The sequence below is a fragment of the Bos taurus genome, chromosome 3 (genome assembly GCF_002263795.3).
Source record: "Bos taurus isolate L1 Dominette 01449 registration number 42190680 breed Hereford chromosome 3, ARS-UCD2.0, whole genome shotgun sequence".
Lineage (NCBI taxonomy): Eukaryota > Metazoa > Chordata > Mammalia > Artiodactyla > Bovidae > Bos > Bos taurus.
This window is the reverse complement of record NC_037330.1, coordinates 72,792,503-72,818,595: the sequence shown is the minus strand read 5'-3', so window position 1 is coordinate 72,818,595 and position 26,093 is coordinate 72,792,503. Positions and strand designations below refer to the sequence as shown.

Genomic DNA, 26,093 nt, shown 5'->3' with positions numbered 1-26,093 from the left:
AGTGTATGACATTTTGAACAGGATATGGTAGAAAGGTGATCTGATTTCTAATCAAAAGTTTCAAATGGCTTGAGAGACTTATTTGTACAATGGTTACATGCACTTTTATGATCATACACTTCATATATTTCATAAGAAATTGGAAACTCTGATTTGTTCTTCAGGTATTAAGCTACAAAAAAGAAAGGTCTTTAATTCCTATTGATTTCAATAGTCAACACTGTAGGAATTAGTTCAACATTTTGATCACATATCCACAGAGTTTAGCCCTGGTTCTCTTTTGCTCAGTCAAAAAAAAAAAAAAAAAGAAAGAAACAGTATTATTGATTCTTCCCAATTTATATTCATCAACTATTTTTCCCATTCATATCATTGGTATATTATTTATACTTCAATTAATTATTTAACATTATATTTAATTAAAATGTATATAATTGGTTTATTGTATTCACCATAGTCTGGGTGTGGACAATACCCCAAATATCCATCTTTCTTTTTTGTAATATGCTCCAGTGTTATTATGGTTCTATTCTTGCCTCCTTAAACAACTATTACATCCAGTGCTAGGAAGCAACTATTTATGTTACCATGAGCAATATTCAATATAGTTAAAAATCACTAAAACTATTACTTCTCAACACATATTAATCAGGGTTCTATCAGAAAAATGTAAACCACTCTGAATATTTAAAACTTAGAGGATTTAATTCAGAGAATTGACTGCAAAGATGATGGAAAAGTTGATAAGAAGAACAGGTGATGGTAAGACAACCCGACAGTTAAAATACTAGGAAGCTACTACTACTCTTAGGATGGAAGAACAAATGGGTGAGGCAGTATACAGAAGCCCAAGTTGGTTATCCAGTGGAAAATGGAGCAAAGAGCTTCCAGTGGGAGATGGGGACACTGCTGAGCACTGCCCAAAGCAATGTAGGAGGGGAGAAACACCTTGGCCTCTCACTCATCATGTACTCCCATCTCCCAAAACCACCTACCACAGGACAACCACAGTCTGAAAACAGCTGACATGAAGAACGAGGGAATACAGCCTGGGGATTAGCTTCATTGTCTCTCTCTAACAGCAAAGCATAGCAGAAGGATAAAAGTTGGATCTGGTCAATAAGGCCCAGAAATGTCACTTACAGGATGTGAATAATTCTTCAAACATTTTGCAACTCAGGTATTTCAGAATTAATTTAGTTCATGAAGCTATTTAACTGTAAATTCAACTATTTAAAATAAGTAGTTCATTAACATGCTTGTGCTCAAAGATTTATACAACCACATGGGTTAATTAGTCCTTCTGGACTAAAAAGACTAGAAAAATATAAATCCATCTGGAAAATTTTAAAATGCTATGTTGTTCTTTAATATAATGAATGATTATGTATTAATGTATCAAGTAGTGCCTCATGTTAATACAACAGTTCTACACATCACTACAGGTAACATTGTAGCATTTTATTCCATATTTTGGAGCATATTTTTCCAAAATGACTCAGCATGACCATTTATTACCCCTTCTCTTTTGAAAAGAATGAGAAAAACCTCAGAATTAAAAAAAAAAAAAACTGTTCAATAACACTATTCAACTATTCAATAAGCATATAGGCTTTTAAATAATGCCTTAATGTTATAAATTGCAAATGCCTGTAGAGTTGAACAGTGTGTTTGCACCACATAAATAGGTAGGAATGACTCAACAAATGAGTTTGAAGAGACTCTACCGTTGAAGACACTCTTCAATGATATTCAAAAAGTATAGTATAATTGAGGTATACTGCTATTGACAATTCTGCATTCTTATATATCATTTACTTTCTTGTATCCAATAGCATGCATTTCAAAACAAAACTAATTTAATGTAGTCTAATCAAAAGGCAAATGAATTGAGCAAAGTCTGAGAAGTAATAAATACTTGTGATATCCATTTATAAATCTACTCGTAAGTTTTGTGACTTCCAATGGAAATAGCTTCTATGTAAATGCACTTTATGTTCTGTGATTGAAGCAAAAGTCTTCTGCCCTATTACAATATCATTATTAGGATCTCATATAACTTTCACTGAAATCTATTGCATTAAAATGACAAAGTTATGTTCAACTTTGCTAACGTAAAAGAAGATATCACATTTAAGAAAAGAATCTCTCTTCCTTCCTTTGATTAAAGGATGACAAGTAGACAATGGGGTATTTTGAATTCATATCAGGATGGCAGCTTAAAATGTACAAAATTCATAGATGAGTTGAAGTAGAAACAGATGAAAGAACTCTCTTAAAAATGACATGTCTTTTTAAAAACTGGGAGGATATAAATGAGGTTGTTCCTTGTATTGTCTCAAAAGAATATTAAACGTTTTTGGACATGTCGACATAACTGTATTTGTTAATAAGGTAAGAATAAAGTGACTGATTCACATTAAAGCAGCTGCAAAACTACAAAAAAAATCATCTGAAATTTATGTATTAGGCCAGAGCAGAGTTATGTTCCCCTTGGTTTTCTAGATCTAGAAACACTGGGTCCTAATGCATGACCAGTGTGGTTCTGGAATGTCCTGTTCTTTGCTACATCACCTGATAAAACATCAACTCAGATCTTCCAGGTACTACAAAATACAATTTGAAGACTAGAGAAAAAGTTCATTTCTCCATATACAGATTAACAAGTTCTATTAAGCATAAAATATCAATAAGTAGTCAATGTGGTAGCAATCTAATATCTAGTATCTCAAAATTTAGTGAAAATGTTAATTTGTACTGGTAGCAAATTACAATGTGCTCCAGACATCCATGCATTTATTTAAAGTAAGGGAGGTACCAAGTGTTATTGTATTGAATAGATGCATCATTAAATACTTCAACAAGAATGTCCAAATATCTCAAGTGAATTCTTCAGAGATTTATCAGTGAGTATCATTATTAGACATAAGGGACATTTTGACATTTAATATATTGCTTCACTAAGCTTAAGAGGCAAAGTTAAAATGATAAGAATGTTGAAATTATTAAATGGAACTTCATTATAAGTCTTCTAATCCAAACAGAGAAGGTGATTTATAGAATGATAGGTATAGTTAGTGGATCACAGAATGGATTCCCTTTTGTATGATAACAAAATGTAAGAAAAGGTTTGCTTTTCTTGATTCTTTTCTCTAAAACAGACACTCTGGCATTTAGGAGATAGAAATGTACCATTTGACCTTTAAACTTCTGTTTCATTAATGTACCACAAGCAACAGAGTCACTGATTGACACATTTGCACTTTCAGGCCTTTAGCACTTAAAGTTATTTGATAACTGTTATGCCACTATTTGCTTTTTATGAGATACTTGGAGGAATATGTTACATTAAAAAGAGTAAAACATGTAAAGCTTAATAAACAATATCACATAATTCAGTAAAGTGTTCTCTTGAGTACTAGATTTCTGTACTTTGATGTGAAGGCATGTTTGTATGAGGGAAGATTTTGGGTTTTTGTTTTGTTTTGTTTTCTAATGAATTAGATAATTACACCAAATACAATTCCAAGTATCCAAAGTGAAAACTTTGGATCATTACTTTTGATGAAAAATATCTCACCTGACTTACACTCAAATAGTCCTTAAGCTCTTCTGTACTGGTATATGAACAGAGTAAATACCAGTTGCAGGAAAAATAACTGATGCAATTTAACATTTTTTTAAGAGAGAGAGGGTTTCTTACAACTATATATGTTTAAAGTATTTAAAACGTATGGTCAATGTAAAATGATAAAAAAAAAAAAAAAATGGAATCAGTCCCTAGAGAATTCTAGAATTACTGTAAACCAATTACTTTGAGTAAAAAGTAATGCGGATCAGATTTGTTTCATATGGAAAAAAAAAAAGAAAGATTCTGTTTATTTTTTAAGAAAACTGTAATTGGTTAGAAACATTATTCAAAAGAAACAGAGATACCATTCTCTTTTAAAAGTTTAAAAGTCAAAAGTTCTCTAAACTAAGATATGACAAAATTCAGGATACAGCATGTAAATGGATGAGGTAGGTGCACACAAGTAAACAAGGACTGCACCAAACCAACAAAACTGGAAAAATATTGCTGCCGCTAGTTAGAGAAGCTTCACTATTGGCAGCAATGAGTGAATGAAACATAGGTCTCCTAGAAGCAGACCATGAGTTCAGCTATTTTAATTAGCCATAGTAGTCATTAGATTATTCTCTAAAAACAAAACACCCAAGATACACCATCAAGAGACAAGCAGTCTATCAAATCCTTTAGATTGAAAATGTTAATGCTCATTACAAATAGGCAATATGCTACTACAACTATATAGATTGCAGTTCCCATGATATGTGTTTGCAGGCTCTAAAGACAGCACTTCATCCTTACCACTGTTGTTTAAACTTCCAAAACAAACTTAATATAAAGAATATCACCAAGGGTTTAATTTATATCCTCAGTGTGACCAAAAGTTCATCTCTTTTATCAGCAATTCGAGGTATTTTACTAAGTGGCAACAAACTGTTACTTTTGTACACATCCAGTAGCTTTGTGTTTACAGTAGAGATATGCACTATAAACTAGTATCTATTAGAAACTGTAACAGTATTCTACATTAATTTGTACTCATAGGCATGTTTAAGAAGGTGTAAATCGTTTACCACACCCAGATCCAAGATCATTAAATTTACAATATATTGCATGTTTCAAATAAAACATAGCCCTCTCTGTTTCACCTTAAACATGCCACATACACTGATTTTCTGCAATCTGTACTTATAAGCCAACTACCACCCAGTGGAGAGAAAGGATATCTTTCAGAATCTATGTCAGGTGGGGGTGTCACAGGCAGAAGGGAAGGCTATAGGAAATGAAGGTATAAGGGTATTTAGCCTTGTTTAGATCTAAGCACTGCTGATCATCAATTTATATTTTCACAGGAGAAAAAACGTTACCAGACTCTTACAGCAATGTTGTTTATAGATAAAATTAGGCTACAGATGTTCATTAGTGACAAAACATTTCAATGCCCAAGCTTGGGGAAAAGAAGGGAAGAAGGAAGAGTGAGAAAAAGGAGCCAAGACTTAAAAGGGAGGAAAAGGGAAAGATGAGGGGATACAGAGTAGCAGAGAAAGGGAGAGACAGTGTGTATACATGTGTGAGTGACAATGTGTGGAACAGTGAAGGAGGGAGCGGGTGCCTTTTTAGAGAGTAGAAGAGAATCTGAATGTGAAAGTGGTTGTTAGGGAGAGTATGGAAGTGCCAGCATGTATGAGAATGTGAAACAGAATATGTGAGTGAGTGTGGTTATGAAAAAGAGATTTGTGAGGGTGAGAAAATGGAACTGTAAGGGGTTAGAGGGAGCACACATGTGTGTGTGACAGGGATGGGAAACAATATGGGGAAAGAGATGGGAAATGTGAGTCGAGAGAGAGAGACAGAAGTCAAGCTCGCAGACCAGGGATATTAATGAGAAAGAAAAACGAAGAATGGAGAAAGGTAAAGAATGGAGGAAAGTGTATTAAATAAAAGGATCAGGAATTAGAGTGGTGGAAATGAAAAAGAAAACATGAGGTGAAAAAAGAATGGGAGGAAAAACAGAAAAGCAATAAAAAGAGGTAACGGATAGAAAAGAGTAAGAAGGAGGGGAATTGGAAAAAAAATAAAAACAAAACGAAGGAAAGAAAAAAGCGGGGGGCAGGGGGACAAAGCGATAAGAGGAAAGAAAGAAAACTGAAAAGGGAGAAATTGAGCCTAAATGTCCAAGTGAGAGGGAAAATACATGGGAGCAGGGAGCCAACAATTGGACAAAGTCGCTTAGGTTACAGTAAAATAGAAACAAACCTGATAAACTTGTCAGACTCTCCAAGAGTACCCCAGGACAGTAAAACTGAGACCTTGTGAACTGAGTTTCCAAGTGGCATTGGCCCCTCCTAAACCTCACACTTCACTCATCTCAGGGCTACTTGGCGTTCCGGCAAAGTGCTTAAGCATCACCAGTTCTGTTTGCCACCTGCCCCGGAGTAAAGGGGCCACGGATCCAGGCAGAATCAGCACCTGGACTTCCTGAAATGCGGTCCTTTTGATAGAGATCACCACCAGCATCTTTACTTGGTTTTAAAAGACCGCAAGAAAGGTGGAGAGACAGACAGACAGATTGAGACAAGTACGAAAAGCACGACGTTCCTCCTACCTAAGCACCGCCGTGTCCCCTTTTCTGACCATCATGTTGTCCACAGCCGCCCAGGGGAAGTCCACACTCTGTCCAGCCGGGAGGCAGGAGGGTAGCAGGCAGCACAGGCTGAGGAGCACCGCCGCCAGCCACTGGTTCGAGCAACAAGCACCCTGCACCAACAGCATCATGTCCATCCCTGCTAGGGCTGCTCACTCTCCAGCAGCTTTCAGCTCGCACTCCCCCACCCCCTGGTGCTGGCGAGTCTTCCCAGGAACCAGGCGGCGCGCCACAGGATTTTTTTTTCCCCTTCTTTTTCCCCCTCTTTCTTCTTCTTCTTCTTCTTTTTTTTTTTTTTAATTCTTTTTAATTTGGTGGGTAGGTGGGTTTCTTTTCTCCCCCCGCCCCACACCTAGTTGTTGGGTGTTGTTTCTCTCTTTTTTGCCTCCCCTCCTCCTCTTTGCTTTCCCTCCCTCCCTCCCCTCCCACCCCCTAGCACCACTCTACACCTCCTCTCGGTTGCTTTTGGCCGAGTCCGGAGTGTGTCTAATTCTCCGGCGGCTCGCGCACTATCTAGCGAGGAGTGGAGCGCGCCGGCGAGTGAGGGAGGAGGCGCGGCGACGGCGGAGGCAGGGCGATCGGCGGCGGAGGCTGCAATAGCAGCAGCAATAGCAGCCGAAGCAGCGCGGAGCGCAGCGGCGGCCGGCGGCCCCCGGGCTCGCGCGCGTTGCCAAGCGGCCGTTTCCTTAGCAACCCCGCCCGGGGACTGAGGATGCAGCAGGGAGGGGGAAATGAAGTGGCGGGGGGTGGGGGGGGGGGGTGGTAGGCAGAAAGAAAACGGAAAAAAAAAAAAAAAATCGGGAAGAGGTATATTATTATAAAACTGAGAGAAAAAAAAAAAGAGAGAGAGAGAGAGACATCGGAGACAGAACGCTTCCCTTCCTGTCGTACACACTAGAGTGATGCTTTGCTAGAAAAGTCTCCGCGTCTGGGCTGAGGTGAAGAGAGCAGAGCGACGCTTTGCTTTCCCTCTCCGGTGCGTTTTACCTCTTGAGGCACCATAACTTTTAAGTCCTCCAAGTTGTGGTAGGCGCCATCATGACGCCAGGGACTGTGAGGTTTTGTTGTTTTTTTTTTTTTTTTCCCATCTTGCCCGAGCGACCGCCCCATAGTTGACTCTTTACCTCTTTTCGGAAATAGGGACGGTAGAGGGGGTTACTGTTTTTTTGAGGGGACAGGCGGGTGGGGATGCTTGCAAAGCTTAGGGTAAAGCAGCTGGCGTGTCTATTGGGTCAGTCGCTGAGGGCTGGAAGGCGGTCCCCCTCCACCCCCGACCCCGTGCATGTTGACACTAAATTGTGTGTGTGTGTGTGTCTGTGCCGGGTATGGTCAGAGCGGAGAGTGCGCGGATCTGTGTGTGTAGTAAGCGCGCTCCTGTAATGCGCGCGAATCGTGCACAAGGGGCCTGTGAGCGTGCGGCACGCAGGCGCGCTGGGAGGGACAGGGTGGGTCTTGACGGGATGGAGTCGGGAAGAGACTGCAATCAAGTATTTTAATTGTGTACAGCCAGGCAGTCCTGTTATGTAAGAGGGAGCTTAACCCGTTTGAGCCTATCAGGCGGAATGATCAGCGCATTCGAATCTAGGTAGGGCAAAGTTACGGGGTTTAACGAGTCACAGGTTTATATCTTTTAACTGCCTCTAAACGGGGTTGGATAGGCTTCCGACTCCGGGGGGCGGGGGCGGGGGCAGAGCGGTTACCCTCTCTTCCTCTGCCGCTGTATCCCCTTAGCCGCTTGCCCCGCCGCTGCGAGCCGCTGTCCAAGACCGAGGCACATTGTGGGTGCTGGGCATGGGGCCACCCCCTACCCTTTTTTACTTTTCCCTTCTTGAACTCCTGTCCAGGCCGGCGATCCTTTAGCTATTCTGGGCCATTTGCAGATCAATGCGAGAACCGAGGCTAGAGTCAATAGCAGTTAGGCCAGTCAATCTTGTTCAGAGAGGAGTTTGGGAAGCAGGGCAGGGAAGTGAAAAAGAGAAACAAGTAATTAAAAAATATGGTTACCCCTCCCCTTCCTCCAGCCCTATCCCCTGCCGAAGGCAGTCTTTGAAGATTTTCTTCGCCTGGCCCCAGCCCTTCCTCCCTTGGAGGAAATAAATACAGCAAAACCTCACACATCCCTAACTCGTTTTCCATAATGCTAGCAGGGTCCTCTGGCAAAGCGCACAGAAGCAATAATCTCTGCAGGGGTCAGCATCCGGCTGCCTCCCCAGACTGAGCTCTTTAAGAGGCAGGCAGGGAGTCGTTTTGCTTGGCGGTAGCGGTGCTCACGGTGATTTTTATCGCAGTACTTGAGGATATATGGGGAAAGGGAAGGATTCCCATCACCTGTGACCACCCAGACTGACTGATCGAAGAGCCTCTAGCCAGCATCACCTCCCTTCTGAAGTGACACTCCAAAGCCCCCGAGACGCTTGCAGCGGGAGTTACTGATGTTATAAGTATTCAAGCTTAACTCTCAAATCCGTTTCGGAAATTGAGAGTGCAACAGTATTTAACCGCATTTTGAGACATCAATAAATGTTAGTCATTTGCGGATGAATGAAAACATTTTCTTTACCGTCTGGTATTCTAGGGAAAAATAATCGTCAAATGACATACTCTAGCTAATATTGATGCCAAATACCTAGGTAACACTGTCATCTTGTTAACTGCGTTTTTCTCTCCTGCGTGATACACTGATGGATAAAGCCTAAAATTATCTAGGGCAAACCGGGGATTAGAAGAATCGGCATGCCGTATTTATGGGCAAAACTTCGCAATATTATTTAGTATTTTCATAGAAAATATCTGGATTCCATTGAAGAGAAGCAGAAGGCACGGCGGCTTCCAGCATTGTGACTCAGTTTAGTGCTATTTTATGCAGGGATGGGGGTGCCAGCGTTTCTAGTACAAGCTATGAAAAGCATCCTTTTGTAACCGCTGTTTCCCAGAGATCTGACATCTTCAGGGCGGGGGTGGAGGGGAGAAGAAGGGGGTATCTGTGACCAGAGATGGAGCTATGTAGCAGTTTTAATATGTACAACAACCCTTCAGGGTTGTGAAAGAAAACTGGGACCACTTCTGTTTAAAGGCAAAGAGTTTATTTTCTTTATTTCTAGTTTTTAGCTCAACTTCCAGTCACTGATCACAAAGCACTTAAATCTCACAAAACCCATCCAAAGGAAACAGTAACGGAGCCTAGTTTATAGATTCATAGACTGCTGGAAAGCTTATTTACATGTGCATCACTATTATTTAAAGTGAGTGCAAGAATGCTGAGTGGGGCAGCCTTATTCCTGCATGTAATTTTGCTATCTTTTTGACCAGGGAGGAAAATTACTTTAAAAGTGCATCTTACTTTATTTTCTCTTCACCTTTCTATGGGCGTATATCTCAGAGGATTTTACAGGGTTTCTAGTATTTGCTTTTGAGGTCCTAGATTTCTTTCAAGCAGAGACTTAAATCCTGTAAGTCTTAGCTCCTGAGAGAAAACCAGAACAAAAACAAACAACAACAAATGTCAGGAAAAAAACACCTCTCAGTTCAGCTAGCACATAGTTATTTGCTGCTGCTGCTGCTAAGTCGCTTCAGTCATGTCCAACTCTGTGCGACCCAATGGATGGCAGCCCACCAGGCTCTGCCGTCCCTGGGATTCTCCAGGCAAGAACACTGGAGTGAGTTGCCATTTCCTTCTCCAATGCATGAAAGTGAAAACTGAAAGTGAAGTCGCTCAGTTGTGTCTGACTCTTTGCGACCCCATGGACTATAGCCTACCAGGCTCCTCTGTCCATGGGATTTTCCAGGCAAGAGTACTGGAGTGGGGTGCCATTGTTTAGCAGGGTTTTTTTTTTTTTTTTTTTTTTTTTTAGTATCAGAATAGGTAACAGCATTGTTGAAACATTTTAGATGGTGAGGGTTAGAGTGGGTGTAGTAGGATATTCATTTGGTAAGAGGTTTTAGGAATTGACATTGGCCTGAATTCCTACTATGTCCTGTTGAATCAGGTACCCTTACTTTGCTTTCAAAGCTAGACTTCTAATATTTGAAGAAACATGATGACCAAATGGAAGGAAGAAGGTGGACCCTGACTTTGCAAATTGATTATGCCTTTAACTAGACTGATTTACACCCCTGTTTTTCATGTCCTCTAAATTCAGGTATGTTGGAAGAGCAATATAATAAGGAAGCTTCTTATGCTTCTTTAGTTCAATAAGCTTGATTTTTAATTGACAGTGTAAATGAGGTTGTTGTTTTGAAAAATATATATAAATTCATATTTGTTTTCTGATAGTGAGTATATCCAGATACATTTTTCATGCTATCACTGTGTAGGCATGAGAAATTTTAGGCAAGACAAGTCCCAAGAGCTAATCAGAGCTAATGAGAGCACTTTGTAATTCCTGAAAGAGTGGGTCAGGAAGCCCTTTTAAACAGGACATATGAATAATAGCTCGCTAACTTGGGTAATAATTGAGTCTCTATTTGAATTAAGCTGGTTTAAGTTTGGAGCACCTTGCCAACTTAAGTTGACCTGTGGTGGTTTGCAGCTTGGTATGAGAAACTACAAACCCTGGGAAATTTTTCATGGTGGGGGCTGGGGAAGGGGAATATTTCTTTATAGACAGTTTTCTCAACCTGGGCACTTTTTTTTTTTTTTTTTAATTGGAGTATAGTTGATTTGCTTTACTGTGTTAATTTCAGATGTGCAGCAGTGATGTAACCTAGACACTTTTAATATGTTGGACCAGGTAGTTCTTTGTTGTAGAGACTGCCCTAGCATTGGAAAATGTTTAGCAGCAACCCAGGCCTCTACTTACTAGATGCCAATAGCACTAGTAGATGCCAGTAACTCTGATAACTAAAATTTCTTCAGAGGTTGCTAAATGCTTTGTGGACCAGGGTAGAGGGGTGTTGTAAAAAATACCCCAGGTTTCTAAAAGTATATACCATCTGGTGCTTTTCAAGTAAAATAATAAAGCAGATTATAGTCAAAACAAAAGTGTTTTATTTGAATTCTATAGCTACAAAAGAGATCTTCCTCATCAATTTGGTCTCTGCATTTACCTGCTATATGACTGAGTAGCTCAACTTAGTGGGGGTACAATTAATTTAATGCTGCTGCTAAGTCGCTTCAGTCGTGTCCAACTCTGTGCAACCCCATAGACGGCAGCCCACCAGGCTCCCCCATCCCTGGGATTCTCCAGGCAAGAATACTGGAGTGGGTTGCCATTTCCTTCTCCAATGCATGAAAGTGAAAAGTGAAAGTGAAGTCGCTCAGTCCTATCCGATTCTTAGTGATCCCGTGGACTGCGGCCCACCAGGCTCCTCTGTCTATGGGATTTTCCAGGCAAGAGTACTGGAGTGGGGTGCCATTGCCTTCTCCAAGTTCAAATAATGGCTGACTGTAAATATCTTTCCGTGATGTCTCCATTAGAATACTTTTATTTGTCAGAGTTGAATGGATATTTCTCACTTTTAAAAGAAACTGATATTTTATGGTTGTTTAAATAAAAATATAAACCAATGAGGTGAGCTTCTTTTAGGCAAGAACTAACTTAAATCTTTATATTGTTTACATAATGACAGCTACAGGGTATGCACTCAGGAAATGACTATTAAATAAAGGAAAGGAAAAACAAAGTAATTTCCCTTTTGAATACCTCTAAGTAAAAATTTTATATTCCTTCACTTACCTTTTTTTTTTTTTTTCCTTTCATCTCATCTATTAAATACCGCCAGCCTTGCTGGTAAGCAAAGAGGTAAGAACTGTGGGCTGGAGGGATGTTGCAGGGGTACTTTCAAAGCTCCTCAAACCATTCTTGTAGAAAGGCTCTGAAAATTTTACCCAAGTTCTGAAGCCAGAGTGAGAAGTCTTAGGCTATATGTGAGTGGAAATTAATTTTAAAGTACTGAAATTTTTGTTTTTTTCACTTGTAGTGAGTACATATTAACTATATATCCTTATATATTTATATAGGTTCTGGAGAAAGTAATAAATACTTCTATTATTATTTACTTAAGACTTTTCCTCACCTACTTCCAAAAGGACTTTAGGAACCTCAAGTACATCTATTTAAAAATAAATGTCAAATTTAATATTTTCTATTTGACTATTAGGAATGTAAAATTTTATACTCTGAAGCTAGCATTCTATTTTAATTTTTTTTATATTATCTCATTTTGTTTCCTAAAAGTTTCTGATTTTGATTTCAGAGATTTTAACCCTTCAACAACAAGGGTTTGAACTGTGCGGGTACACTTTTATGCAGATTTTTCAATAAATACTATAGTACCACCCTATAGTATAGCGACTGAGTCCCAGTAGTGTGGAAACTCAGAAATGGAGGATTGACTGTAAAGCTATATATGGATTTTCCACAACGCATGTATCAATGCTCTTTACCCTTCACGTTATTCAAGAGTAAACTGTATATATTTTTAAAGACTTTACTAGAGCAGTTGTAGGATTACAACAAAATTTAATGGAAAGTATAAAGATTTCCCATATATACCTTGCCCCCAAACATGTGTAGCCTCCTCCAGTATCTACATCACTCACTAGAATTGCACATAACGTTCTTTGGCAAGGATGACCCTACACTGGCACATTAAAATCATCCCAAGTTCATAGTCTGCCATAGGGTTCACTCTTGGTATTGTACATTTTGAGTTTAGACAAATATATAATGACATGTAGTTCTCATTTTAAATATCATATGGTAAAAATCCTCTGTGCCCTGACTATTCAGTTTTCCCCCGACAACTTACAATTTTTTTTAAACTGTTTTCATAGTTTTGCCTTGCCCAGAGTATCATATACATAGAATTATCCAGAATGGAGCCTTTTTTTTAGATGGGCTTCTTTTACCTAGTAACATGTGTTTAAGATTTCTCCATGTCTTGTCAAGAAAATTAGAGATACCAAGGGAACATTTCATGCAATGATGGGCTCGATAAAGGACAGAAATGATATGGACCTAACAGAAGCAGAAGATATTAAGAACAGATGGCAAGAATACACAGAAGAACTGTACAAAAAAGATCTTCACGACCCAGATAATCACAATGGTGTGATCACTCACCTAGAACCAGGCATCCTGGAATGTGAAATCAAGTGGGCCTTAGAAAGCATCACTACGAATAAAGCTGGTGGAAGTGATGGAATTCCAGTTGAGTTATTGCAAATCCTGAAGGATGATACTGTGATAGTGCTGCACTCAATATGCCAGCAAATTTGGAAAACTCAGCAGTAGCCACAGGACTGGAAAAGGTCAGTTTTTATTCCAATCCCAAAGAAAGGCAATGCCAAAGAATGTTCAAACTACCGCACAATTGCACTCATCTCACATGCTAGTAAAGTATTGCTCAAAATTCTCCAAGCCAGGCTTTAGCAATACATGAACCGTGAACTTCCAGATGTCCAAGCTAGATTTAGAAAAGGCAGAGGAACCAGAGATCAAGTTGCCAACATCTGCTAGATCATCGAAAAAGCAAGAGAATTCCAGAAAAATATCTATTTCTGCTTTATTGACTATGCCAAAGCCTTTGACTGTGTGGATCACAATAAACTGTGGAAAATTCTGAAAGAGATGGAATACCAGAACCCCTGACCTGCTGCCTCTTGAGAAACCTGTATGCAGGTCAGGAAGCAATAGTTAGAACTGGACATGGAACAACAGACTGGTTCCAAATAGGAAAAGGAGCACATCAAGGCTGTATATTGTCACTGTGCTTATTTAACTTCTATGCAGAGTACATCATGAGAAACGCTGGGCTGGATGAAGCACAAGCTGGAATCAAGATTGCCGGGAGAAATATCAATCACCTCAGATATGCAGATGACACCACCCTTATGGCAGAAAGTGAAGAGGAACTAAAGAGCCTCTTGATAAAAGTGAAAGAGGAGAGTGAAAAAGTTGGCTTAAAGCTCAACATTCGGAAAACGAAGACCATGGCATCTAGTCCCATCACTTCATGGGAAATAGATGGGGAAACAGTGTCAGACTTTATTTTTCTGGGCTCCAAAATCACTACAGATGGTGACTGCAGCCATGAAATTAAAAGACGCTTACTCCTTGGAAGGAAAGTTATGACCAACCTAGATAGCATATTGAAAAGCAGAGACATTACTTTGCCAACAAAGGTTCGTCTAGTCAAGGCTATGGTTTTTCCAGTGGTCACGTATGGATGTGAGAGTTGGACTGTGAAGAAGGCTGAGCCCCGAAGAATTGATGCTTTATAATTGTGGTGTTGGAGAAGACTCTTGAGAGTCCCTTGGATTGCAAGGAGATCCAACCAGTCCATTCTAAAGGAGATCAGCCCTGGGATTTCTTTGGAGGGAATGATGCTAAAGCTGAAACTCCAGTACTTTGGCCACCTCATACGAAGAGTTGACTCATTGGAAAAGACTCTGATGCTGGGAGGGATTGGGGGCAGGAGGAGAAGGGGATGACAGAGGATAAGATGGCTGGATGGCATCACTGACTCGATGGATGTGAGTCTGAGTGAACTCCGGGAGTTGATGATGGACACGGAGGCCTGCCGTGCTACGATTCATGGAGTCGCGAAGAGTCGGACACGACTGAGTGACTGAACTGAACTGAGGGAACATTTTGTTTGTTTCTAAGTTTGGCTACTTTAAATAAAGTGCTATAAACATCCATATTCAACTTTTTGTGTGGATATGTTTTTGGCTGCTTTGGGTAAATACCAAGCTGCATGATTGCTGGATTATACAGTAAGAGTATATTTGCTTTTTTAAGAAAATCCCAAATTTCTTCCAAAGTGACTGTACCATTGTGTATACATTCCCACCAGTAAATGAACAAGAGGTTTTGCTGCCAAATATCCTCACAAGCATTTGGTATTGTCAGTGTTCCAGACTTTGGCCACTCTAGTAGGTGTGTGGTGGTATCTCATTGTTGCTTTAATCTGTATTTCTCTGGTGATATATGATGTGCTGTACCTTTTCATTTGCCATCTGTTTGTCTTCTTTGATGAGGTGTCTGTTAAGGCCTTTGGCTCATTTTTTATCAGGTTTTTGTTGTTTTTGAGTTTTGAAAGTTCTTTGTATGTTTTGAATAATAGTGCTTTAACAGATATGTCTTTTGCAAATATTTTATCCCAGTCTGTGGCTTGTCTTCTCATTGTCTTGACATTGTCTTTCACTGACTAGACATTTTTAATTTTAATGAAGTCCAGCTTATCAGTTATTTCTATTGTGAATAGTGTGTTTTCTGTTGGGTCTAAAAAGACATCGCCATACCCAAGTTCATTTAGGTTTTCTCCTATGGTATGTTTTAGGAGTTTTATTGTTTTACACTTGGGTCTATGATCTTTTTTTGAGTTAATGGTTGTAAAGACTATAAATATCTTGAAAATAATTATTTTCAAACCCTATAAGTCTTGTGCTTTTGAGCTGTGGTGTTGGAGAAGACTCTTGAGAGTCCCTTGGACTGCAAGGAGATCCAACCAGTCCATTCTGAAGGAGATCAGTCCTGGGTGTTCACTGGAAGGACTGATGCTATAGCTGAAACTCCAATACTTTGGCCACTTCATGCAAAGAGTTGGAAAAGACCCTGATGCTGGGAGGGATTGGGGGCAGGAGGAGAAGGGAATGACAGAGGATGAGATGGTTGTATGGCATCACCAACTTGATGGACATGAATTTGAGTAAACTCCAGGAGTTGGTGATGGACAGGGAGGCCTGGCGTGCTGCAATTCATGGGGTCGCCAAGAGTCAGACACAACTGAGTGACTGAACTGAACTGAACTGATAAGACTTGTGAATTTTATCCCTTTATCATATTTTACTGTAATTGTTAAATAATGTGTAAATACTATCATATAATATAAAAATAGCAGGGAAGATACCTCATTGTGTTAATTTATGAAGCCACCTTTACCAGAATTTGTAATTTTTTATTTTGATGAATTTGTACTATTTGTATACTTTTCATAACAAAAAGAATATATGTATATATAACTGAATCATTTTGCTGTTCAGCAGAAATTAACACTTCATTATAAATCAACTATACTTCACTTAAAAAAAAATCTATTCTTATTGTCATTTCATTCCATGGCCACTTCTAACAATCATTGGGATGTTTATTGCTCTTGTAGTAAAATTATGATATTTACAGTGCAATAAATCATTGTTTCTTTGCCTAATATTAGAGAAAACCAGATAGGTTTAAAGTGGAATAACTTTAAAGGACTATATGAAATACCTTTCCAAATTTATAAAAGCTACACATATTCATGACATTTTTTTTGTTGTCCTGACAAGAAGACATACTTTTCACGATAAATCTTCAGAAAATGCATAGAATATGAAAATGCAACTTAGAGAAGTCTTAACGTTAACATCTGCTTCATTCCACCCAGACTAAGAAACAGAAGACTGCCAGTAACCCAGAAGCCTCCTGGAAGCACTTTCTTAGTGACAACCCCAATCTTCTTCCATAACGTAACCACTGTGAGGTCATCCTTTCCTCATTTTCTTTATATTTCTACTACTTAGTTTTGGATCCACTGAAAAAATGACTTGCTTTTCTATATATGCATTCAAAGCCATATCAATCATACATTATGTAATTATATAGTGTATCCTTTTTTGTGTCTGAACTTTTTAAGAATTTAATATTTATTAAATATAAATCAATATTTATTTTAATATTTTAAGATTCCTCTGGGGTGTTGTACAATTGTCTTCCCTTCATTTGTATCTTTTTGGCATTGTATAGTATAAATATACAATTATATATTCATTCATTATATTGTTGACAGACTATGTTTTACATGACTTGTCTATTATTGGCAATGATGGCATGAACACTTTTGAACATCAGTGCTGAAAACTTCCCCCAGAATGTTTAAATTCGCCTGCAAATTTGTTGGGAACTAGAAAGAGATAGAGACAGAGACAGAGATATTTATTTTAAGGAATTGACTTATCCTATCAGACTGGTTCCAAATAGGAAAAGGAGTCCGTCAAGGCTGTATATTGTCACCGTGCTTATTTAACTTCTATGCAGAGTACATCATGAGAAACGCTGGGCTGGATGAAGCACAAGCTGGAATCAAGATTGCCGGGAGAAATATCAATCACCTCAGATATGCAGATGACACCACCCTTATGGCAGAAAGTGAAGAGGAACTAAAGAGCCTCTTGATAAAAGTGAAAGAGGAGAGTGAAAAAGTTGGCTTAAAGCTCAATATTCGGAAAACGAAGACCATGGCATCTAGTCCCATCACTTCATGGGAAATAGATGGGGAAACAGTGTCAGACTTTATTTTTCTGGGCTCCAAAATCACTACAGATGGTGACTGCAGCCATGAAATTAAAAGACGCTTACTCCTTGGAAGGAAAGTTATGACCAACCTAGATAGCATATTGAAAAGCAGAGACATTACTTTGCCAACAAAGGTTCGTCTAGTCAAGGCTATGGTTTTTCCTGTGGTCACATATAGATGTGAGAGTTGGACTGTGAAGAAGGCTGAGCCCCGAAGAATTGATGCTTTTGAACTGTGGTGTTGGAGAAGACTCTTGAGAGTCCCTTGGATTGCAAGGAGATCCAACCAGTCCATTCTGAAGGAGATCAGCCCTGGGATTTCTTTGGAAGGAATGATGCTAAAGCTGAAACTCCAGTACTTTGGCCACCTCATTCAAAGAGTTGACTCATTAGAAAAGACTCTGATGCTGGGAGGGATTGGGGGCAGGAGGAGAAGGGGACGACAGAGGATGAGATGGCTGGATGGCATCACTGACTCTATGGATGTGAGTCTGAGTGAACTCCGGGAGTTGGTAATGGACAGGGAGGCCTGGCGTGCTGTGGTTCATGGGGTCGCAAAGAGTTGGACACGACTGAGCGAGTGATCTGATCTGATCTGATCTGATCATGAAACTGCTGTTCAGATATTGTCATGTCCAACTCTTTGTGACCCCATGGACTGCAGCACAGCGGGGTCCTCTGTCCTCCACTATCTCCTGGATTTACTCAAGTTCATGTTCATTGAATTGGTGATGTTATCTAACCATCTCCTCTTCTATCTCCCCCTTCTCCTTTTGCCTTCAATCTTTCCCAGCATCAGGGTCTTTTCCACTGAATAGGCTCTTCACATCAGATGGCCAAAATATTGGAACTTCAGCTTCAGCATCAGTCCTTCCAGTGAATATTCAGGGTTAATTTCCTTTAGGATTGACTGGTTTGATCTCCTTGCAGTCCATGGGATTCTTAAGAGTCTTTTCCAGCACCACAATTTGAAAGTATCAGTTTTTCATGAAACTGCCAAGTTCAAAATCTGCTGGGTAGGCAGGCAGGCTGAGACCAAGGGAAGTTTGATGCTGCAGCTTGTATCTGTAGACAGTGTAGAGACAGATTTCCCTCTTCTGCAAGGAACTTCAGCTTGTTTGGTTTTAAGCCCTTCAATCGAATGTGGCCTACCCATATTGTGGAGAGTTATCTGCTTTACTCAGAGTCCACTGATTTAAATGTTAATCACATCTAAAGAGGGACTTCCTTGGTGACTCAGTTGGTAAAGAATCTGCCTGCAATGTAGGAGACCTGGATTCCATCCCTGGGTTGGGAGGATCCCCTGGATGAGGGCATGGCAATCCACTCCAGTATTCTTGCCTGAAGAATCCCACGGACAGAGGAGCCTGGCAGGCTACAATTCATGGGGTCACAAAGAGTCAGACACAACTGAAGTGACTGAGTACACACTTATATCTAAAGAACACCTTCATGGTGACATTCAGAGTGGTATTTTAACAAATATCTGTATGCTGTAGCTTTTTCAATTTGACACATAAACTCAACCATCACACTGGTTTGCTTCCAGTTAACTGCTATGTTGATAGGTGGTTCTTCCTCATCTCAGGCTTAAGTAAGATGGTATATTAAGATAGCAACATTTAACTGTCCCACACTCTTTTTTTCTCACCCCAATCTTTTGAAACTGACAAGTTTTCAAGTTAGTCTTAACTATAAATTCTCTTGGTGCTTAGAATCAAATATATGATACTAAAAAAACTTCCTATTTTGGAACCATATTAAATGAAAGATACGGGAGAAAAACATTCTGTTGTCGTTGATAATGTTACCTGTATTTGTTTTGATTGCAGACCTTTAAAAATTTCACTGTTTGAAACTGTATCAAAATTATAAGAGCAGGCAAACCAGCTCAGAATTGGAACAAATCAGAATGCTGAAGCATCATGACTTTAAACTAATAGACCCACTTCTGTTAGAGCCAATCAAATCCTATCAATTGAGTGTATTACTCAAGCATTGTTCAGAAGGACTGTATTTCCAAATAGAGCACTCTCATGCCCAGCAAGTTTAGTAAGATCATCTTTATCTTTCAGATGGCCTCATTACCTTATCAATTCCAGTCCCTCAGTCACCTCTAGAATTTGAACCACCACTGAATTGCTCTCCATTGCTATTATTTTATCAATTCAAAAATGTTATACATTTAGACTCATGTAGGATGTGTCCTTTTGAAGATGACTTTTATTTATACAGTGTAATGCCCTTGAGATGGATCCAAATTACTTCTTGTATCAGTAGTTTCTTCCTTTTAGTGCTGACTAGTCATGGAATGTTGCACTACAATTTGTTTAATTATTCAGCTATTTTAGGACATTTCAGTTATCATCAATTCTGGGTGATTACAAATATAGCCACTATGAATAATCATGTCCAGCCTTTTTGGATGACTTCGTTTCATTTTCCTGGAATAATTAATCAGAAATGTGATTGTGAGGTCATGTGGTAAATGTCTGCTTTTTTTTTTTTTTAAAGATACTTCCAAACTGTATTGCAGTGTGGCTGTACTGTATTACATTCTAACAATATTGTATGAGAAATCCAGTTTCTCTATATCCTCACAATGTTCTGTGTTGTCACTAGTTTTTATTCTTGCTCTTCTAATAGGCATATAGTGATTTTCATTTCACATTCCATTCATTGTGGTTTTCATTTGTGTTTTCCTAATGACTAACAATGTTGGCTGTCTTTGTTTACCACCCTTGTAATATCTTCAGTGAAATGTCTCTTCATGTCTTCTTCCCATTTTCGAATTGAATTTGTTTTCTTTTCTTACAGTTAAGTTTGATTTTTTTTAGTATATTCTAGATATGAATCCTTTATCAGATAATGTGGTTTGCAAATGTTTCTCCCAGAATCTATTTTTCTTTCTTTTTGTTCCTGTTTTCTTAATTGGCTTATAATATTGTATGTTTTATGTATAAGTATTATATTTTGACCTCTCTGTACATTAAAATGTGTTTATCATCCAAGGTTTAATTTCCATCCATCAGCATGAAGTTGACCCCAGTTATTTATTTTGCCCTCCTACCACATTCCTTTCCTTCTGGTAACCACTATTCTGTTCTCTGTATCTATATATTTGTTTTTTATTTAGGTTTTTTTTTGTTGTTGTTGTATTCCACCTATGACTGAAACCATGTGGTATTTGTCTTTTCTGTATGACTATTTCACTTAGCATAGTACTAGTCTAGGCCCATCTATATTGTTGCAAATGCCAAGATTTCATCTATCTTGTGACTGTATGACAGAATTTCATTATATTTGTATGCGCTTCCCTGGTAGCTCAGTGGGTAAAGAATCCACCTGCCATGCAGGAGATCCCAGCTTGATTCCTGGGTGGGGAAGATCCCCTGGAGAAGGGATAGGCTACCCACTCCAGTATTTTTGGGCTTCCCTGGTGGCTCAGATGGTAAATAATTTGCCTATAATGTGGGAGACCTGGGTTCAATCCCTGGGTTGGGAAGATCCCCTGGAGGAGGGCATGAAAATCCATTACAGTATTCTTGCGTGGAGAGTCCACATGGACAGGGGAACCTGGTGGGCTACATGGTGTTGCAAAGAGTCAGACACAACTGAGTGACTAGGCACAGAACACACACACACACATACACACATACACATACACACACACACATCACAGAATTTTTATTCATTCCTTGTAGATGGGCACTTAAGTCTTTCCATATCTTGTCTACTGTAAGTCGCACTGTAATAAATATAGAGGTGCATGTGTCTTTTCAAATTTTTTTTAAATAAATATCAAGAAGTGGAATAGCTGGATAATACTTTTTTTAGAAATCTCCATACTGTTTTCCAGTGAATACACTAATTCATATTCCCATCAATGATATACGACACTTCCCTTCCTCTACATCTTCTCCAACACATTTTATTTCCTTTTTATGACAATAGCCATTCTAATAAATGCAAAATGATATTTTGTGGTTTTGATTTGCACTTCTTTAATAATTAATGGTGTTGAACATCTTTGCATGTGCCTTGGTTTCAGTCTCTATGTCTTCTTTGTAGAAATTTGTATTCAGCTCCTCTGCAAATTTTTTAATAAAAGTTGTTTTTTGGTGTGAAGTTGTGTGAGTTCTTGATATTTTTGGATATTATCCCCTTATCAAATATACAATTTGCAAATATCTTCTTCCATTCAGTGGGCTGTCTTTCAGTTTTGTTGATTGTTTCCTTTATTTTATAGAAGCTTTTAGTTAGATGTAGTCCCATTTATTTATTTTTATTTCCCAAACTCAAAGAGAAACATCCAGAAAGATATTTCTAAGACTGATGTCAAAGAGTGTACTGTTTATGTTTGCTTATAGGAGATTTCTGGTTTCAGGTCATATATTCAAGTCTATAACAAATTTTGAGTTGATTTTTGTGTATTGTAAGAGATGGTGGTCTAGTTTCACTCTTTTGCATGTGGCTATCCAGTTTTCCCAACACCATTTATTGAAGACACTATCTTCTCTCCCTTGTTTTTCCTTTGCTGCTTTTTCATAAATTAATTATCCATATATGTGTGGGGGTTTATTTCTGGTCTCTAAATTCCGTTTCATTGATCTATGTATCTATTTTTCTGCTGATAAAATGTAGTTTTAATTACTACAGTTTTATCATATATTTTGAAATCAGTGAGTGTGATATTTCCAGCATTGTTCTTTATTATCAGGGTTGCTTTGGCTAGTCAGAATCTTTTGTAATTCCATATAATTATAGAATACTTTTTGTTCTATTTCTATGAAAATTGTTATTGAGATTTTGATAGGGATTGCACTGAATTTTTATTTTACTTTAGGTAAAGCTGAGCACAGAAGAATTGATGCTTTTGAACTGTGGTGTTGAAGACTCTTGAGAGTCCTTTGGACTACAAGGAGATCCAACCAGTCCATTCTGAAGGAGATCAGTCCTGGGATTTCTTTGGAAGGAATGATGCTAAAGCTGAAAGTCCAGCACTTTGGCCACCTCATGCAAAGAGTTGACTCATTGGAAAAGACTCTATGCTGGGAGGGATTGGGGGCAGGAGGAGAAGGGGACGACAGAGGAGGAGATGGCTGGATGGCATCACCAACTTGATGGATGTGAGTCTGAGTGAACTCCGGGAGTTGATGATGGACAGGGAGGCCTGGCATGCTGTGATTCTTGGAATCTCAAAGAGTCGGACATGACTGAGCAACTGAACTGAACTGAACTGAATTGAATATGAATGTTAACCATGCTAATTCTTCTAATCCATAAGCACAAATTATATTTCCATTTCTGCTCCAGTTTCTTTCAACAGTATTTTATAGTTTTCAGTGTATAAGTCTTTCACTTCCTTAGCGAATTTATTCCTAGGTATTTTATTCATTATGATTGTAAATGAGTTTTTTTTTAATTTCTCTTTCTGCTTGTTCACTGTTAGTATATAGAAACACAGTGGATTTTTATGTATTGATTTTTTGCTCCACAACTTTCCTTGCTTATTGTATTTCTAATAGTATTTCGGTACATTTAGAGATTTTATACATATGTAATTATGTCATCCAAAAATAGTGAAAATTTTACTTCCATTTTTCCAATTTGAGCCTTTTATTTCTTTTTCTTGCCTGATTCCCCTGGCTAAGATTTCCAGTACTATATTGAATAAGTATTCTTGTCTTGTTGCTGATATTAAAGGGATATCTTTAGGTTTTTTACAATTGAGTATGGTGTTAGCTGTGATATTCTCGTATCTGGCCTTTATTATATTGAGGTATGTTCCTTCTTTAGCTGTTTTATTCAGTATTGTTGTTTTTTTAATTTTAAATAAGTGCTAAATCTTATCACGGAGAAGGTGATGGCACCCCACTCCGTACTCTTGCCTGGAAAATCCCATGGACAGAGGAGCCTGATGGGCTGCAGTCCATGGGGTTGCAAAGAGTTGGACACAACTGAGAGACTTCACTTTCACTTTTCAATTTCATGCATTGGAGAAGGAAATGGCAACCCACTCCAGTGTTCTTGCCTGGAGAATCCCAGGGACGGGGGAGCCTGGTGGGCTGCCGTCTATGGGGTTGCATAGAGTTGAACACGACTGAAGCGACTTAGCAGCAGCAGTAGCAGCATGTTGTTTTTATACACATATTTTTGATTCTCCAGCTTTCTTCTTATAGTTGATATATAGGTCATACCATTGTGATCTGAAAAGATCTTTGAAATTATTTTAATCTTAAATTTAATGTCTCAACATATGATCTATCCTTGAGAATGTTCTATATGTATTTAAGCAGAATATGTATTTCTATTTGTATGGAATATTCTGTATAAATCTCAAGTTCATCCAGTTTAATGTTTCATCTAAGGGCACTGTTTCCTTATTGACTTTTGTTCTGAATGACCTATCAAAATTGATGTAAAGGAGGTGTTAAATTTCCTACTATTATTATATTGCTGTCAGTTTCTCACTTTAGGTCTGTTAATAATTGCTCTGTGTATTTTGGTACTCCTTAACAAAGCATATGAAAAACTGTTAAGTCTTCTTGATGAAGTGTCCCCTTTAGCATAATATAATGTCCATCTTTGTCTCTTGTTACTTTTTTGGCTTGAAGTATATTTTTTCCTGAAATGAGTATGGCTACACCCACTTTCTTTTGTGTGCCATTTGCTTGAAGTATCATTTTCCATCCCTTCACTTTCAGCTTATTTTTTTCTTTAGAGTGGAGGTGAGTCTTTAGTAGGCAGCATATAATTGGGTCTTTTTTTTTTTTTTAATCAACCCAGCTATTCTTTGTCTTTTGGTTGATTAATTAAGTTCACTTATCATTGATACATGAGAACTTGGTTCTGCCATTTTTCCTTTTTCTCATTCCTCTATATCTCCATTGTTTCTTCTTCATTGTGTTTCTGTCATCAAAACTATCAGTTTGATGTTTTTTACAAGATTGATCTCAGTTTCCTCTTCTTTATGTTTTGTAACTCTCCTCTAGATTATGATATATGTTTTGTTGTCCCCATGAGCTTTATATAAAACATCTCAGATGAAATAATCCTATTTTTTGCTGATAGCATGTTCTCTTCATTTGTCTATATGAGTTTTATTCTTTTCCTCTTCCATTTATGCTTTTTTGTCTCAAGTTATCCCTTTTTATGTTGTTAAGTTCATAACAATTGTGTTATTTTTACTTAATTTTCCCTTTAAAATTTATGATATAAATAGATGTTTAAAAACTTATTCTGATATAAAGTTGTGAAGTTGTAAAGTTCTGATTCTGTCTATTCATCATCTTCTTTGAAGTTTTGTGTGCTTTTACCTTTTGTTTCATGTAGAAAATCTCCTTTCATCACATCAAGTGTTGATGAACTCCCCATAGCTTTTGTTTGCCTGGAGGAACCTTTATTTCTCCTTCATATATAAATGATATCTTTGTTCTATAGAATATTTTTGTCTGACAGTTATCTTTCAGTACATTGAGTATGTCATTTCTCTCTCTTCTGGTTTATAGTGTTACTTCTGAGAAAACTGCTGATAGCCTAATAGGGATTCCTTTGTAGATTACTATCCTTTATCCTCTGACTGCCTTTAAAATTGTTTCTTTGTCATTAATGTTTGACAGTTTTAACATAATGTATCTTGGAACATTTTGTTTTTTTGTGGGGTTTTTTTGCATTGAGTTAATTAGGAGTTTTTTTAGCTTCATGAACTTGTATCCAGTTCCTTCTTGAGGTTTGAGAAGTTCTCAGCTATTATTTCTTTATAAACTCTTTGATTCTTTTTCCCTCTCATCTCCTGGTATTCTCAATGTACTAATGTTGCCCTTTCTAATAGAGTCAGTGTTTTTTGTAGAATTTCTTCCTTTTTTATTTTTAAAATTTAAAGTTTATACTCTATTTATAGTTATAAATTATTGGCTATATTTTCTGTGTTGTACAATGTAGCTTTGTAACTTACTTTATACATAATATTTTATGTTTCTTCTTTTTTAGGTATTAATTTTCTCTTTTTTTAGCTGTATCATTTCTAGATTTCTATATTCAAGCTAACTAATTCTCTCTTCTACATAGTCGGCCCTATTTTTAATACTTTCTAATTCATTCTTCATTTTGTTTATTGAGTTCTTCAGCCATATAATTTCATCTTTATTCTTTTTAGAGTTTTTATCTCTTTGGTGAAGTATTCTTTTTGTTTATTCATTATGTTTTAAGTGTATTGTTCTAATTTTCTCAATTATCTTTTAGCTTATTGAGTTTCTATGACAGCTATTTTGAATTCTCTTTTGATAGATCACAATATTCAACAACTTGAAATTCAATTTCTGGGGAATTACAGTTTTCTTTTGTGCTACTGTCTTTCTTCATGGTGCTTGATGAGATGTTACTCTGTTGGTTCATTTGAAATAGTGAGTACCTTTCGGCTAGTACACCTGGTGAAGGGACTGTCAACCCACTCCAGTATTCTTGCCTGGAAAATCCCATGGACAGAGGAGCCTGGCAGGCTATAGTCCATGGGGTTGCAAAGAGTCGGACTCAACTGAACGATTAACACACCGTTCTAATGAGCACCTTTCTTCTTGAGGCAAAGCTTTTTTTTTTTTTT

The 26,093-nt window shown here is 38.1% G+C and overlaps 1 protein-coding gene and 1 long non-coding RNA gene across 2 annotated transcripts in view; one reads left to right on the top strand and one right to left on the bottom strand.

Annotated features, from left to right (window-relative positions):
* The window catches only part of NEGR1 (neuronal growth regulator 1), a 1,034,996-nt gene extending 1,028,394 nt beyond the window's left edge, over nt 1-6,602 (bottom strand). Inside the window, exon 1 of the mRNA NM_001205414.2 lies at nt 6,174-6,602. Within this exon, the coding sequence (NP_001192343.2) occupies nt 6,174-6,349 (176 nt within the window). The 5' untranslated portion in view covers nt 6,350-6,602. The remainder of the gene's footprint in view (nt 1-6,173) is intronic.
* Nucleotides 6,603-7,389: 787 nt separating this feature from the next.
* On the top strand, nt 7,390-24,128 carry LOC132344890 (uncharacterized). Its single transcript, XR_009493957.1, has 2 exons — nt 7,390-7,797; nt 22,338-24,128. It is a non-coding gene; the product is annotated as an uncharacterized lncRNA (long non-coding RNA).
* Nucleotides 24,129-26,093: the final 1,965 nt, after the last annotated feature.